Source organism: Oncorhynchus mykiss, chromosome 20 (genome assembly GCF_013265735.2).
Source record: "Oncorhynchus mykiss isolate Arlee chromosome 20, USDA_OmykA_1.1, whole genome shotgun sequence".
Lineage (NCBI taxonomy): Eukaryota > Metazoa > Chordata > Actinopteri > Salmoniformes > Salmonidae > Oncorhynchus > Oncorhynchus mykiss.
Window position 1 is genome coordinate 18,809,015 of NC_048584.1, and position 18,186 is coordinate 18,827,200.

An 18,186-nucleotide genomic window follows, 5' to 3' on the forward strand; every position below is an offset into this window, starting at 1 on the left:
CAGACCTCTACATGCTTTGTAAGTAGGAAAATCTGCCCCCTTGAACTTTGCGACCGTTTGCCACATTTCAGGCTTCAAACATAAAGATATAAAACTGTATTTTTTTGTGAAGAATCAACAACAAGTGGGACACAATCATGAAGTGGAACGACATTTATTGGATATTTAAAACTTTTTTAACAAATCAAAACGGAAAAATTGGGCGTGCAAAATTATTCAGCCCCTTTACTTTCAGTGCAGCAAACTCTCTCCAGAAGTTCAGTGAGGATGATCCAATGTTGACCTAAATGACTAATGATGATAAATACAATCCACCTGTGTGTAATCAAGTCTCTGTATAAATGCACCTGCACTGTGATAGTCTCAGTGGTCCGTTAAAAGTGCAGAGAGCATCATGAAGAACAAGGAACACACCAGACAGGTCCGAAATACTGTTGTGAAGAAGTTTAAAGCCGGATTTGGATACAAAAAGATTTCCCAAGCTTTAAACATCCCAAGGAGCACTGTGCAAGCGATAATATTGAAATGGAAGGAGTATCAGACCACTGCAAATCTACCAAGACCTGGCCGTCCCTCTAAACTTTCAGCTCATACAAGGAGAAGACTGATCAGAGATGCAGCCAAGAGGCCCATGATCACTCTGGATGAACTGCAGAGATCTACAGCTGAGGTGGGAGACTCTGTCCACAGGACAACAATCAGTCGTATATTGCACAAATCTGGCCTTTATGGAAGAGTGGCAAGAAGAAAGACATTTCTTAAAGATATCCATAAAAAGTGTTGTTTAAAGTTTGCCACAAGCCACCTGGGAGACACACCAAACATGTGGAAGAAGGTGCTCTGGTCAAATGAAACCAAAATTGAACTTTTTGGCAACAATGCAGAACGTTATGTTTGGCGTAAAAGCAACACAGCTGAACACACCATCCCCACTGTCAAACATGGTGGTGGCAGCATCATGGTTTGGGCCTGCTTTTCTTCAGCAGGGACAGGGAAGATGGTTAAAATTGATGGGAAGATGGATGGAGCCAAATACAGGACCATTCTGGAAGAAAATCTGATGGAGTCTGCAAAAGACCTGAGACTGGGATGGAGATTTGTCTTCCAACAAGACAATGATCCAAAACATAAAGCAAAATCTACAATAGAATGGTTCAAAAATAAACATATCCAGGTGTTAGAATGGCCAAGTCAAAGTCCAGACCTGAATCCAATCGAGAATCTGTGGAAAGAACTGAAAACTGCTGTTCACAAATGCTCTCCATCCAACCTCACTGAGCTCGAGCTGTTATGCAAGGAGGAATGGGAAAAAATGTCAGTCTCTCGATGTGCAAAACTGATAGAGACATACCCCAAGCGACTTACAGCTGTAATTGCAGCAAAAGGTGGCGCTACAAAGTATTAACTTAAGGGGGCTGAATAATTTTGCACGCCCAATTTTTCAGTTTTTGATTTGTTAAAAAAGTTTTAAATATCCAATAAATGTCGTTCCACTTCATGATTGTGTCCCACTTGTTGTTGATTCTTCACAAAAAAATACAGTTTTATATCTTTATGTTTGAAGCCTGAAATGTGGCAAAAGGTTGCAAAGTTCAAGGGGGCCGAATACTTTCGCAAGGCACTGTATATATATATATATATATATATATATATATATATATATATATATATATATATATATATATATATATATATATATATATATATATATATATATATATATATATATATATATATATATATATATATAAAGGGACCACTTAAACAACACAATGTAACTCCAAATCAATCAAACTTCTGTGAAATCAAACTGTCCACTTAGGAAGCAACGCTGATTGACAATACATTTCACATGCTGTTGTGCAAATGGAATAGACAACAGGTGGAAATTATAGGCAATTAGCAATAAAGGAGGGGTTCTGCAGGTGATGACCACAGACCACTTCTCAGTTCCTATGCTTCCTGGCTGAAGTTTTGGTCACTTTTGAATGCTGGCGGTGTTCACTCTTATTTAACCAGGTAGGCCAGTTGAGAACAAGTTCTCATTTACATCTGCGACCTGGCCAAGATAAAGCAAAGCGGTGCGACACAAACAGAGTTACACATGGAATGGTCAATAACACAATTGAAAATCTGTATACAGTGTGAAAATGAAGTAAGGAGGTAAGGCAACAAATAGGCTATAGTGGCGAAGTAATTACAATTTAGCAATTAACACTGGAGTGATAGATGTGCAGATTATGGCAAAATATAAATAGTGGTGTGCAAAACAGCAGAAAAAAAAATATGAGAATGAGGTAGGTAGTTGGCTGGATGGGCTATTTACAGATGGGCTGTGTACAATAATCCATGACAATGAGACAATTAGGAACAATAAGGGGCGGCAAGTAGCCTAGCAGTTACACCGAATACCCGAGCAGAAAAGGTGAAAAATCTGTCGATGTGCCTTTGCGCAAGGAATGCTCTCTGTAGCCAATGTTATTAAGACTTTAAACAGGTTAACATTCACAAGGCTACAGGGCAAGATAGATTACCATAACACATACTCATAGTACGCAGTGACCAGCTGGCAAGTGTCTTCACAGACATTGTAGAGGTAATTGTTAGAGAGGGGTAAAGATAAATGTTTTTTGTACCACTACCAGATACACCAGCAGAAGAGACCGCATAGAGTGTAGCCTGTTTGCCAGAGGTGCATTATTAGTTCACCAAAGGCACTGAACATAAAAGGGATCGCAGCACAAAGAGCAACTTTAGTGTAAAGCACTGGAGCTAGAAAGAGAAATTGGCTTAGCGGTTGGATCCAGGCTTGAACGTGTATTCGCCAGTCAGACTCAATCCTTGGTTGTTTGTCTGACAAAAGCTTGCAACAATGTTGCTAGTAATCCATGTGATCAGAAGATATAACGATTCCAACTCATCAGGAGTAGCACGATAACAAAGGCAATCAAACATAACTTTTATAAACTAAACACGCTGAAACTAAGCAAGACTTCTGCATGTGCAATCAAAACTGCCGTGTCAACCGAGAGTTCCTACACAGAGCCATCTTTATTTCCTCCTTCCTCACTGCTGCTGCACTCTTAAAGTGGCAGCGCACGGTGAAGGCTCTGCGCAGGATTTCGCCACAACATTTTCAACCTCTCCCTGATCCAGTGTGTAACAACTACATGTTTCAAACAAGACTACCATAATTAATGTGGCCAAGAACTAAATTACTATTGCCCCATAGCACTCACATCAGTAGCCATGAAATGCTTTGAAAGGTTGGTCATGGCTCACAACACCACCATCATCATCCCAGATACCCTGGACTCACTGAAATGTGTATACTACCACAACAGATGATGCAATCTCTATTGCGCTACCAAACTGCCATTTCCCACATGGACAAAACACCTTCATGAGAATGCTGTTCATTGACTACAGCTAAGCGTTCAAAAGCTTAGTGCCCTCTAAGCTCATTACTACGCTAAGGACCCTGGGACTGAACACCTCCCACTGCAACTGGATCCTGGACTTCCTGATGGAACAGGATAGGAAACACATCCGCCACTCTGACCCTCAACACCGGGGCCCCTCAGGGGTGTGAGCTTAGTCCCCTCCTGTACTCCCTGTTTACCCAAGGCCACACACAAAACTAGCGCCATCATTAAGTTTGCAGACGACACGACGGTGGTAGGCCTGATCACCGATGACAATGAGAGCTGGCAGTGTGGTGCCAGGACAACAACCTCTACTTCAACATCAGCAAGACAAAAGGAGCTGATCGTGGACTACAGGAAATGGAGGCCAGTGCACGCCCCCCATTCACATTGGTGGGGCTGTAGCGGAGCAGGTTGAGAACTTCAAGTTCCTTGGTGTCCACATCACTAAGGATCTATCATGGTCCAAACACACCAACACAGTCAAGAAGAGAACCGGCCATGCCTCTTCCTCTTCAGGAGGCTGAAAAGATTTGGCATAGGTCCTCCGATCTATAAAAAGTTCTACAGCTGTACCATTGAAAGCATCTTGACTGGCTGCGTCACCACTTGCTACGGGAACTGTTTGGCGTCCGACCGCAAGACACCACAGAGGATAGTGCGTACAGCGCAGCACATCACTCTGGTCACGCTCCCTGACATCCAGGACCTCTATAGCAGGTGTTGTCAGAAGAAGGCCTTAGAAAATGCCAAAGACTCCGGCCAACAAAGTCAAAGACAGTTCTCTCTGCTACTGCACTGTGTCGTGTCTAGACTATCATGTGAAGACTTATTTTATCAAATCAATTCTCTATATATGTAATTATTATTAACTGATTAAACCAATCATGTAAACTTGAACTAACTAGGAAGGTGGGGCACCACGGGAAAATATTTAGTCTATTTCCTGAATCGACTCATCAGATACTGTCATATCTTATTGATTAGTCTTCTATTAATGTATCATTATTACCTCATCAGTTCTCATTACTGGAAGTCGCAAACCCTTGGATATCTGCACAAACCCTAACCTAAATGATGAATCAGCGATAGTAAATAATCACAGAAATACAAAAACAGATATCGGTTACTAACACATTAACACATTGTCCTTTGTGGGCTAAAATCGGTATGACGGCTTAGTAGACAAAGGAAAGGGGGTGTGGACCGCTCAAGAGCGGGAAACTCAGCTATTTCTATGAGTGTAGATATCAGCTAACACTTTACACGAATGACAGCTTATTTCAAAAATAAATTGCAATTTACATATTTACGAGTGTATGTCTTGTTTTGTCTTTGTGGTCACCGGTCCGTCTGCTGGAGAGTCAATCGACAGAAAGTCTGGTTGTGTTCATTGTGGATACGTCAGGCGTACATGGTTGTCGCATAGACAAATGTTTCAGGCGGTTGTCGGTATTCTTGTCCTAGACAGTGGTTCCTCCTTACGCTGCAAGATTTAGAGGTAATTTGTGGTTTAGTATGGTACCCTGCGTCACCACTTCATAGCTCCAGACCAGCGCAAGGGGGAGTTTGAGCACATAAACCTAAATAGAAACTGATAATTGTGCATGACTGTTGTTACACTAAGGTTTTTATTATTTAATTTAGATTTTGCTCTTACTGTAGGCCACTCCCGACTGGTCATGTTGTACACCGCCGCCTGAGTGGTGTAATGGTATAAGACACTGAATCGCTGTGCAATCTGTGTTGCTACAGATGCTGGTTCAATACCCGTGCCGGCCTTGACTGGGAGATCCATGAGATTAATGTTTTTGGTTTTTCTCCCTCTAAAAACAGAAATAAATCACTCTAAATAACAAAGTGGCTTTATTTACAAATTAGTAACAATGTCTCACCCCATGCTCAATAATTGCCTTTTTACACTTTAAAAAGGGGCCTTGCACTAATAGCGCTGACTAGGGAAACATTCCTGCTGTTCTGTTCTTAGTGCCAGAGTACCCTGATATCGGGGAATTTGTGCCAATCCGGAAAAATTTGTTAGATTTCAAAGTTCAAACTTAAACAATAAAATGATTCAAATACACTTTCAAAATGCCAATGTATATTTAGTGATGGACCCATAACGAATTACTATGGGAATAAGTATCACTGAATTACAGAAACATCCTCCAATCCTTAAAGTAACTATTGGCGGAGAGTCACGTCATATTTTTCGATAAACTGTAGGTCTATCGTAGGCGACATGAGTATCACTAGTGTTGAGTAATGTGCTGTTAAAAGTGGTATAGGTCTTATTTAAAGAGCATATTGAAGTTAGAAGCAGTAGGATTTTAAGCAATAGCCAACAACTGTTTTAGCACCGTTTCGCACTGCTCTGAGAGAAGCATGGGGACTAGTCTTGATAAATCAATGAGATTTTTATTTTTCACTGAATCTCTGTTTGGGTATTAGTTACACTAGAATTTGAAAATTAGGGTGTAGAAACATTATGCTCTTAGGGTAACCATTAACTAGACAAGTCAGTTAAGAGGAAATTCTTATTTATAAGGACAGCCTACTCCTTCCTCCCCATTGGTGGAATTGAACCCCGAAATACCCTGTGTCCGCAGCACACAAAGCTGTCCAGTACTTTAAAAATATCCTCTCATGTTGTCCTGGTTTCCAGAAGAGGATGCCTTCCTTAATTGACCCCCCATAAACATAATGGACATATACCAGGTGTGCCAGGCCCGCCACGTCTGTTGACTCATACAGCTGTAACGCATACAGTTGAAGTCAGAAGTTTATATGCACTTAGGTAGGAGTCATTAAAATTATTTTTTCAACCACTCCACAAATTTCACAAGTGAAGTCAGTTAGGACATATACTTTGTGCATGACACAAGCCATTTTTCCAACAATTGTTTACAGACAGATTATTTCACTGTATCACAATTCCAGTGGGTCAGACGTTTACATACACTAAATTGACTGTGCCTTTAAACAGATTGGAAAATTCCTGAAAATTATGTCATGGCTTTAGAAGCTTCTGATAGGATAATTGCATATTTTGACTCAATTGGCGGTGTGCCTGTATTTCAAGGCCTACCTTCAAACTCAGTGCCTCTTTGCTTGACATCATGGGAAAAACAGCCAAGACCTAAAAAAGAATTGTAGACCTCCACAAGTCTGGTTCATCCTTGGGAGCAATTTCCAAACGCCTGAAGGTACCACGTTCATCTGTACAAACACCATGGGACCACGCAGCCGTCATAAGGAAAGAAAGGAGACGCATTCTGTCTCCAAGAGATTAACGTAATTTGATGCGAAAAGTGCAAATCAATCCCAGAACAGCAGCAAAGGACCTTGTGAAGATGCCGGAGGAAGCAGGTACAAAATAATCTATATCCACAGTAAAACAAGTCCTATATTGACATAACCTGAAAGGCAGCTCAGCAAGGCAGAAGCCACTGCTCCAAAACCACCATAAAAAAGCCAGACTACGGTTTGCTTTGCATATGGGGACAAAAATAGTATTTCACACTCAAAAAACTCACGTGGCTTATTTTTCAAATTGTCATGTTTAGTTTCCAAATGTCTGCGCAAAAGTATGATATAGACATTAACTAACATTCAGAAGTTCAGCACTGAGGGCTTTCAACCACATTTTTGTATTTGTGGGAAACCCACAGCGCAGAATCACCTGCATAGAGGAAACGGTCACATGTACAAGCAGATTTCAAATCATTTATATACAACAAAGTGTACCCAGCACACTCCCTTGGGTTACCCCCCCAGTTAAAGGTTATAGTTTAGACCGGGTCCCATCTACCATTAGTTTTCATCCTTGCAGATAAGACCTAACCCATTTCATAGCTAAGTTGTTAAAGCCCATGACTTAGTTTTAAAAACTAAATCTCATGATGCACTGTATCAAATGCCTTTTGGCATATACTAGGCAAGTGTCAGTGGAATGGGATTTCCAAAAGTAAGGAAATATAAAATATATATATATAATGTAAGGAAATATAAAATGTAAATCTGCTCGAACATAATCTTTTCCATGACCTTCGATAAAATACACAGGAATGAGAGTTTCCATGATCCAGCATATTCCATTTTTACCCTTGCACGTTTTAGTTCACTGAGAAAAATCCCTAGTTATATGTACATATTTACCTCAATTACCTGGTAACCCTGCACATCGACTCGGTACTGGTACCCTTGTATATAGCCAAGTTATCATTACTCATTGAGTGTTTCTTAAAATGCGTACTACCATGCTCCAAGCACGCAAATTATTGCACAGGAGGGTGGGAGTATGCGTCTAATTCAAAGTATGCGAAACATAGCACGGAGGGCACTTCTTGAATGCGTACTCAGTTTGTACATATTTTTAAGCATGCATCGATGCAAGCTTCAATGGACAGTATGCAAATAAATGACAACCACATAAAAAAATTACAACATTTCTTGAAATCAAAGGTGGCCATTATGAGCTGAAGCGAGAGAAAATTCAATCTGACTTCCAAATAACAATGTTGCCTGACTACAATATTCAAAATTATGTTTAGCTACATTATTACAATCCACATTTGCTAGCTGATAGTTCTGAAGTAAAACTTTTGCGTGTGTATTTCTCTATTGCCAGCTAGCTAGCCACAAATAACTGTTAGATAGCTACCCACAGAGAAGAAGGTTCAGTGAATGGGGAGAAACACATATTGTGTATATAATATTACATGTTTTATTTTTCTATTTTTTCTCTATACCGAGTGGTAGTGGCTGTGCTTTGCCTTTAACCAATGGTCTCTGGCCACAAATTTTAGAGGTCCTCCTCTTGGCCGCAGAGACCAGATTTGAGTGTTTTAATGTACATTTTCTGCAATTCTTACATTATGCCATGGGGCTTAGAGAAAATGTGCAGTTTTAAAGCTAATTTCCTGCAATTCTACACATTTTGTCATGGCTTAGCCGTGAACTTATACCATCTGAGTAACATGTTTTATTTATTTTATATTCTCCCCGACAGTCCAGTTTTTTTTGGTGATTGTTAGTTCTCAAGGATGATCTTATTTAAAAAATATACAACACTGAAAACATTTCACCATATTTGTTGGGTACCATGTTGTCAGCTAGCCAGGTAACATGACTAAACAAGGTCGTTTGTTATCAAACCAAAAACTTGTTGCCAACAAGTCGTTTAAAATGGCCTGCGAAGTGTTTATTTTTATTTTTTAACATGTACACCAATTTGCGGTAGAATGGGGTTTGGGTGAAAAGTTTGTGGTTTTCAGTTATGTGAAGGTGCATGTATGACTGTCATTGTGCTCAGTTTCTCTATGGCAGTGGTACTCGGAGGCTACGTGACAGCGAAGCCTAGTCAGACAGGCCTGCTTGTTCATACAGACGAAATGAAAAGACACCTACGCATCCTCTTCGCTCGCGTTGAGAGCCGCTCCAATAATTACACACATTTAACGACAGACAACCCAGCTCGCCACTACGTCTAAATAACATTTTAAAACTGATGGAGAGGCGCAGAAAGAATGGACAGAGAGAAACAGCAGAGTAGGCTAGGCTAATTGCTGGTAAGGGGATGTGGTTGGCTGCTCACAGCTGTCACGTGATATTGGATGAAGCACTCATTGCTCAATGGGTGTACACTCACTTTCATCAGACCCCACCGCTCTTCCAGAAACATATTTTTTTTACCCATCTACATGATTCACCTGAAAGTGGCGAGTTTGAATCCCTGATAAGTTCTCCCTAGACACGTTACCAAACCGGCCGACTGACCTCCGAGGAGAACATGGTCGCACAGGTTCCTATACACCAGCACACCACCGGCTTGGTTATCCTGCCCTCCTTGATGCCTTGACAGATCTTATACTCTTCTGTGCCTCCGATCTACACAAGGGAGAGAGAAGAGAAAGAGGGTGTAAATTTAGGATATTTTGTAAATAGATATAAATCTGGAGGATAATTTACACAATCTAATATAAACATTAGTTAATGGAGAAATCTAATAAATATAAACATTGTAAATTATGTTTCATGAAATTGGATGATATTTGGATGAAACCATACCAAAGTATGGTGATCAAAAATATGAAAAATGACATTGATAAAGTTTTATCATAAATGTATTGGTCAGTACCCTCCCCCATGTCAAACACTTGAATTCAGGAGGTGGGATTTTTAAGGGAATATGGTGACATCACTAACTCATTTTAATACACCAATGGTAGCATGACATTATTTTATAAGTTCCGCTACGTAACCAACATCGGAGAAAACGTGTTGGCAGAGGGCCGTGGTTTATATACAGTGCCTTCAGAAAGTATTCACACCCCTTGACTTTTTCCATGTTTTACAGCCTGAATTTAAGATGGATTAAAATTTTAAATTCACTGGCCTACAATCAATACACCATAATGTCAAAGTTGAATTATGTTTTTCTGAATTTTTTGAAATTGATAAAAGAAAAGCTGAAATGCCTTGAGTCAATAAGTATTCAAACCCTTTGTTATGGCAAGCCTAAATAAGTCCAGGAGTAAAAATGTGCTTAACAAGTCACAAATTGCATGGACTCACTGTGTGCAATAATAGTGTTTAACATGATTTTTGATGAATTGATCTCTGTACCCCACACATACAATTAATTATCTGTAAAGGTCTCAGTCTCTCAGTGAGTTTCAAACACAAAGACCAGGGATAATAATAATAATAATAAAGCAAACATTGAATATCCCTTTGAGCATGGTGAAGTTATTAATTACACTTTAGATTGTGTATCAATACACCCAGTCACTAAAAAGATACAGGCGTCCTTCCTAACTCAAGTTGCCAGAGAGGAAGGATTTCACCAGGTGGCCAATGGTGACTTTAAACCAGTTAAGAGTTTAAAGGCTGTGATAGGAGAAAACTGAGGATGGATCAACAACATTGTAGTTACTCCACAATAATAACCTAAGTGACAGAGTAAAAAGGACACCTGTACAGAATAAAAATATTCCAAAACATGCATCCTGTTTGCAACAAGGCAACAAAGTAATACTGCAAAAAATGTGGCAAAACTATTAATAAGGATCCACCCCTTTTTTTCCATTTTAAACTAAAATGACATACCCAAAAGTAACTGCCTGTAGCTCAGGACCTGAAGCAAGGATATGCATATTCTTGATACCATTTGAAAGGAAACATTTTGAAGTTAGTGGAAATGTGAAATGAGAGGAGAATAACACATTAGATCTGGTAAAAGATAAAGAAAAACATGTTTTTTAGTACCATCATCTGTGAAATGCAAGAGAATGTCCATAAATGTATTATTCCAGCCAAGGCACAACTTACATTTTGGCCACTAGATGGTAGCAGTGTATGTGCAAAGTTTTGGACTGAGCCGATGAACCATTGTATTTCTGTTCAAAATGTTGTATCAAGACTGCCCAAATGTGCCTAATTGGTTTATTCATAACTTTTCAAGTTCATAACTGTGCACTCTACTCAAATAGCATGGTATTATTTCACTGTAATAGCTCATGTAAATTGGACAGTGCAGTTAGATTAACAAGCATTTAAGCTTTCTGCCAATGTCAGATCTGTCTATGTCCTGGGAAATGTTACTTTCAACCTTATGCTTATCGCATTACGATAACCCACTGATCCTGTAGAGTCCAATACAGTATATCTCCATATTTTCAAGCATAGTGTTGACTGCATCATGTTATGGGTATGCTTGAAAACCATTAAGGACTGGTGAGTTTTTCCTGGATAAAACATTTACTGAATGAGCTAAGCACAGGCAAAATCCTAGAGGAAACCCTGGTTCAGTCTGCTTTCCACCAGACACAGCAGGACAATAAGCTAAAATACAAGGTCAAATCTACACTAGAGTTGCTTACCAAGAAGAAAGGGAATGTTCCTGAGTGGCCGAGTAACAGTTGACTTAAATCTACGGCAAGACCCGAAAATGGTTGTCTAGCAATAATCAACAACAAATTTGACACAGCTTGAAGATTTTCTGAAAATGTTACAAAATCCAGGCACTTAACAGATTTAGCCAGAGCGACTCACATCTATAAATCGCTGCCAAAGGTGCTTCTACAAATATTGACCCAGGGGTTTGAATACGTATATAAATTAGATATTTCCGCATTTCATTTGTCAAAATGTACACTGTCATTATGGGACAGTGTGTGTAGAAGGGTAAGGAAAAATAAAGCCATTTTGAATTATATCTGTAACAACAAAATGTGGAATAATTCAAGGGTAGAGAGCTACTCAACAGGTGCCAAAATTTGACCGTAGGTTATCAGCAAATATAAAGGTTTACACTATTTATCTATGGCAAAGGTACTTATGTTTCCCCTTTCATCTGTGTCTGGCATCAGCTAGTTACTGGTGTTGGATTCTGGGTTAAACTTGGAACATTGTTATACTAGAGACATGATACATCAGGAGTCATACTGTATGTAGTACATGAGTAATAGAGACTTGTTTTTACATCAGAAGTTAATGGTTATCTGTAGGAGCCAGATGGTTGCTCTAGGTGATCACATGATTGCTATAGGTGATACGGATGGAAAGCCTTGGATTAGGCATTAAGGGGGTTGAGGTCTGGTCAATTTAAGGGAGAAGGAACAGTTATTAACCCATCACTTCATCTTCCTGTAGAACCAGAAAATATGTAAGGGTTGGAGAGGAGGAGTGCATCTAAATTGGAGTATATATACTTGTTGGTGGAAACACGTTTTGTCTGATGCAGCTGTATAGACCCTCGGAGAATAAATTTGGTTAAGCTTCCAGTGTTTTTTTTAAATCAGAATTTTTAAAATCAGAATTAGAACCTAACACTGACTAGCTTGGTCTTTGGCCAGCATGGAACAAAATGGGGGAAGGGCCATTCAAAACTGACAGTTGTCATGTCAACACATCCATCAGTGCTGCAGTGAACAGCATCAATAGACATGCCAAACGTAAGATTGATTTTAAAAAAAATACATCAATAGCTATGTTTCCGTCCAAATGGCAGCATATTGAATGTGAAGATCCTAAAATCCCCAAAAAACTAACATGCGCATTTTCCCTCCTTCCACAAAACAAATGTGCGTTATATGGCGAGTGCGCTCACTCTGGTATTGGCACGTGCGCTCTAGCCAACAGCTTACGAGTAAAGTACATGTCGCAAAGAAAATTTGGGATGGAAACCTGGCTATTGATGCAATTTCAATGTTGTTTGAGATGCTTTGTGTATCACCAAATTAGCTTTTACTCACTGCATCGACATAGGCCTTGCAAAGAGCTGTCAATCAATGCAACCCACTCAGCCTGTCTTTTCATACTTCCTGGTAGTTAGCCATAAGAGAAAGTACCTTTTCTCTACCTTTTTCCTTTTTTTGCATTTCTATCCCCCCCCAAATATTATGGGTGATATTTTAGTCACTCAAAAAGCTATTTTACGTGAAAATGACTGTTCTTGACCTGTAAGACATACAGATATGAGAAGCAACGCTGGTAAAACAAGTTGGTAGTGCCAATAAAAGGTTCACCTCTCCAAGCATCACGATCATCTTCACTCCTGGAGTGTCCTGGTAGCGGAGCACATGGTCCATGAACGTTGAACCTGGATACCTACAGGTCAATGCAAATGGTGCTTTAGTAGAGGAACTTGTTTTAAAGAGAAAGTAGAAGTTATTAGATTATCATCGAGTACATAACCACCTTACAATTAAAGTAAAAACTTGGGCTTCTATTGACAAAGCGTCTCAGAGTAGGAGTGCTGATCTAGGACCAGGTCCCACCTAAATCATTATCATTTTAAAGGCTAAACTTATCCTAGATCAGTACTCCTGCCTCTGAGATGCTTTGAGAATACATGCCCTGAATGATAGCTCCAGTGAAATAAAGTGGATCCATTCATCGCTATTGGATTAGATTCTCTAGTTTGCCATTTGCCCTCTGACCTCTCCCTAATCTTGCTCACCGGTCACCTCCGATGGCCACACCCTCGTAGACGCCATCTGTAGCGTGGGAGACGATGTTGTTGAGCTCGTTGGACATGCCTCCTGAGCGGGACACGTAGGCCACGCTGCCTGGCCGGTACAGATTGGAGGCCAAGATGTTGTCCAGCATTCCGCCCGTGTTCCCGATCTTGAAGCAGCCGGGTTTGATGCCTCCCACCTGGTTAGGACACAGAGGAGTGATGGAGGTTAGGCACGGGTTGTTATGCTCTCTTCAGGGACCAGCGATATGTCAGAGAGACACAATGACAAACACACGTTAATGCTCAAACAGTAAAATGCAGCCATATTCTGTTTCAATATTGCATGTTATTAGTGAAGTGCTTACCGTGGCTGGGCCGATGATTGTGATGCCGTTCTCATCTGCCCTCTTGATCAGCTTCCTTGTCTGGGCTTCAGGGATGCCCTCAGCTATGATGGCGATGGTGTGGATCTGGAGTAACAAAAGTAAATTCATTATTAAGAGCATTCAAACAAGTAAGGTCAACATGTCCTTGAATGATAAGGGACATAACTGCTTGGTCTAAGACATCGGCCATAACAGCTTTCTATTTTGCTAATAGTATTTACGCACATTTTACGTCAAATTATTGTTGTTAACATTAACCTTACTCATCACCAGCAAATCGACATTAACAGTCAGTACCAATAAACTAGAAAACCTCAGCTATTATGGTTGAAGGTTGACAGTTACTTCCTGTGTCAGAGTAAGTGCTATAACTCTGCAAGGCTACATTAGCTTCGACAAGAGCCATCGATACACATGTATGTCCTTGGATGTGGATTTTGACTATATTTGTCATTATAAGGCTACCCCCCAGCCTATCTCCGCCAAAGGAAGCCATAACTTGAGAAAAAGTTTTAAAAAATTAAAATTAAACTAAATAAGTCGTACCTGTGAGTACTGCATGGTTTCCATGGTGCTGTCAAAGGCGGAGCGGAGCGAGGCAAAGCTTATAAGCACGTCCACTTCGGGGTGCTTTTTCATGGCGTCGGCCATGTTCTTATAAACAGGAATCAGGATCTCCTTGTGGCCCCAGTAGAACTTCTGCTTGTGGTCCCCGCTGAGAACAGTCACACATAGCTACATCAATAAACACACCAATTATTACCAGTCTGATCAAACATTATTATTCAAATCACTTCAACTGGATTAACAATTAGTATTCTAAGGATACATTCTTTCAGTTCATTAGAGTCCATTTTGGATTTGGGAAACAAAGATGGATTACCAAGTACATTAGTAATTAGTCTGGTTGATGCATGAGATGTGACTAGAATACACGTTGGAACTTCAAGAAAAGCATTCCAGCTGAAGCTGTTTGAGAGAACGCTAAGCTGTCATAAAGGCAAAGGGTGGCTACTTGGATAAAATCTCAAATATATTTTGATTTGTTTAACACTTTTTTGATTACTACATGACTCAAATGTGTGTTATTCCATAGTTTTGATGTCTTCACTATTATTCTACAATATTGAAAATATAAATTATAAAGAAAAACCCTGCAATGAGTAGTTGTCCAAACTTTTGACTGGTACTGTATGTATTAACATATTATGATAAAATATTGTAGTAAAGCCACGAGACGTGAATGGCCAACATTTCACTCCAACATAGGATTAGATTCTCTCTTACTTCAGCATAAAAATAGCGGCCATACTTCGGAATAGCAGACGAATCACATAACCAATATCTCCGCTCTGATTGGAGGATTCCTAAAAATTGCACACTAGGTGGCGTGGCGCTGCCGATCAAGATTCCCCAGATAATAAAGGCCATGACAATTTTTTGGAGGCGATATTGTCATGCATTGTTGCCAGCCCAGCAGTGGTTACTACAACTATTTGATTTTGAATATGAGCAGCTTTTCATTATCTGGGGAATCCTGATCGGCAGTGCCACCTAGTGGGCAATTTTTAGGAATCCTCCAATCAGAGCGCAGATAATGGTCATGTAATCAGTCTGCTGTTCAAGTATATTTTTTAACACATGCTGACCGTTTTTGAGCTAAGTGAGAGAAAATCACCACCTATGTTGGAGTGAAATGTTGGCCATCTCATATGTGGCTTCACTATAATATTTTATCAATATATGTTACACACACACACCTACCTACCATTACATACAGTGTTCAGTTTGTAATGTTTACCTGTCGAAAATATCCACAGTGGTGCGCATGCTAATCGATTAGCTTGCTAACTGAAAGCCATGCTAAGTCAATGGGACAAACAGGCTCGGTTTAACTAGCTGGCTAGCTTGATGAATACCATTTATACTTCCTAACTTAGGAAGTTTGCTAAATCTAATTATCCTTGGCTCTAATTTGTATAAACCTTGCTGTCTGTGACTTTTGCAACAATTGATTCAAAAATGGTTGTGAGTCGGGACCAGACCGGCAGGCAGCGTTTCTCAGCCGGTCGAAATCTGGCATAATTTGTATGGACATATGTCAAGAAATGTCAATTGAAAATAAAGTCAAACGAATTCAAGTGCAGCTAGATTGCAGACTATTCCTTTTATCTTTAACCATCATTCTCTCGCTCACACAGCAACTCCACTCCCACTTGACTCCAATTCCACATACCAACCCTCAGCCCATCCCATCCATCTCAGCTGGCCACCCACTTCGGGTTTCTACGCAACACATATATTTCAACTATGCTGTGATGTTTAACATACAATTTCTTATCGAATAGAATCCACAGATTGCGAGTTGAAGATAAATCCTTTTACTAAGAGTATGAGCAATTGACTGACCTGGTCTCTCCAGATGTCCTAACAGTACTATTTCTATGGTCAATTTTAGATCAATGCTATGCATTTTCAGCCATTCCTGAACCTGAGACCAGAAACAGGCTACCTGAGGGCAATACCAAAATAAATGGTCTATCGATTCCGTATCCTCACAACAAAATCTGCAGAGCTTCGATGATTTCATGCCCCAAATATTCAACATTTTGTTGGTGGCAAGAAATCTATATAATAACTTTAGCTGAAAAGCACGAAATCTTGCGTTTTATATATCGTACCACAGAATCGGTACATCAAAAATCTCTTCCCAACTATTTCGCAATCCGTATGGCACAGTTGTCAACATCCTGGTCCTCAAATGAAACTGGTATACTTTCCTATTTATGCGATTTTTATTCCTCCACCAGTTTTGACCCTTTGTATTGGGCAGACAGACCAGTTCACTACCACCTCCCGCTGCCACCCGCCTCCTCCATTTTTGGGGCAATGCTGTAATCAAATTGGTTGTACTCTTGGATTGAGCAGACCTTTCCGTACAATTCTGATTACTCCATGAAGGACATAACACTACCACTCAAATGTACAATATTATTTCAAACATCTTTCCCATAAATACAGGTATTTTATCAAATCAGCACATTTGAGTTCAGCCATAATATTTGTTCTATCTTTTCAGGGTGACAAAATTGAAGCTTGTTTGAAGAAGAGTTTTTTTCAAAGTATCATTTTCAATTAATCGAAAATGAGACATGGCAATCTGCACAAAGGCAATTTTTAAACAATGGATGAGCTTTTCTTAGTAATCTACTTGAGAACCATTTAGGGGTCAAATACAACTTTTGAATGAGTGAAGCTTTTAGAGAGGTTTAGTGATTTTATATTTAATCATCTCAACCCACCCAATTCATATGTAAGCGAGTAAACCGATATATTTGGGTTAATCAGGGCAATTTTTCCATAACTACAGGTATTTACCTCTCCATGGTTGCAGGATCTGGTCTATTTTTACAAGTTTCCTATTGAAATTCATTGTGGAGAGCTTATTTATATATTTTGTGATATGAATACCGAGTATGTCTACTTCACCATCAGCCCATTTTATAGATTACCTTGCAGTTTATGTAAAATATGTATTTTTTAACGATCCAATACACATGTTTTTTTTCTTATTTAACGAGTTGGACGAGAGAGATTTACTCCAGACACCTGATAAGGCACTCATCCCTGTCAGTCGCAGGAGAAAGAGGACAAAGGTCAGGGTGCCTTGTAAGGATCCTTCGGTGTGTGGGTAATTTGCCTTTACCATCCGTCCTATTAGCCTACGTACAATCATTAGACAATAAAATAGACAAACTACAAGCCCTCAAAGCTCATCACTAAGCTAAGGACCGTGGGACAAAACACCCCCCTCTGCAACTGGATCCTGGACGTCTTGACGGGCCGTCCCCCCAGGTGGTAAAGGTAGGTAACACCACATCCGCCACTGATCCTCAACATGGGGGCCCCTCAGGGGTGCGTGCTCAGTACCCTCCTGTACTGAGCAGGCATGACAGGACTCCCAACATCATTAAGTTTGCTGATGTCAACAGTGGGACAAGCATTTCGCTACACCCACAATAACATCTGCTGAACACGTGTATGTGACCAATTCATGTTGATTTGATAGGCCTGATCACCGACAACGATGAGACAGCCTATAGGGAGGAGGTCAGAGACCTGGACGTGTAGTGCCAGGACAACAACCTCTCTCAACATGATCAAAACAAAGGAGATAATTGTGGACTACAGGAAAAGGAGATCGAGCACGTCCCCATTCTCATCGGCGGGGCTGTAGTGGAGCAGGTTGAAAGCATTAAGTTCCTCGATGTCTCTCTGCTACCGCACAGCAAGTGGTACCAGAGCGCCAATTCTAGGTCCATACGGCTTCTCAACAGCTTCTACCCCCAAGCCATAAGACTCCTGAACAGCTAATCAAATGGCTACATAGACTATTGGCATTGAAAGATGA

At 40.1% G+C, this 18,186-nt stretch overlaps 1 protein-coding gene across 5 annotated transcripts in view; it reads right to left on the bottom strand.

Moving 5' to 3' along the window:
- Positions 1 to 18,186, bottom strand: part of LOC110498770 (ATP-citrate synthase) — a 133,399-nt gene that overhangs the window by 54,921 nt on the left and 60,292 nt on the right. For all 5 annotated transcript variants that reach the window (XM_036955916.1, XM_036955912.1, XM_036955913.1 and 2 more), the window contains 5 exons: positions 14,322 to 14,490; positions 13,755 to 13,859; positions 13,390 to 13,586; positions 12,956 to 13,037; positions 9,204 to 9,314 (listed from right to left, as the gene is read on the bottom strand). In XM_036955916.1, coding sequence (XP_036811811.1) covers positions 9,204 to 9,314; positions 12,956 to 13,037; positions 13,390 to 13,586; positions 13,755 to 13,859; positions 14,322 to 14,490 — 664 coding nt within the window. The remainder of the gene's footprint in view (positions 1 to 9,203; positions 9,315 to 12,955; positions 13,038 to 13,389; positions 13,587 to 13,754; positions 13,860 to 14,321; positions 14,491 to 18,186) is intronic.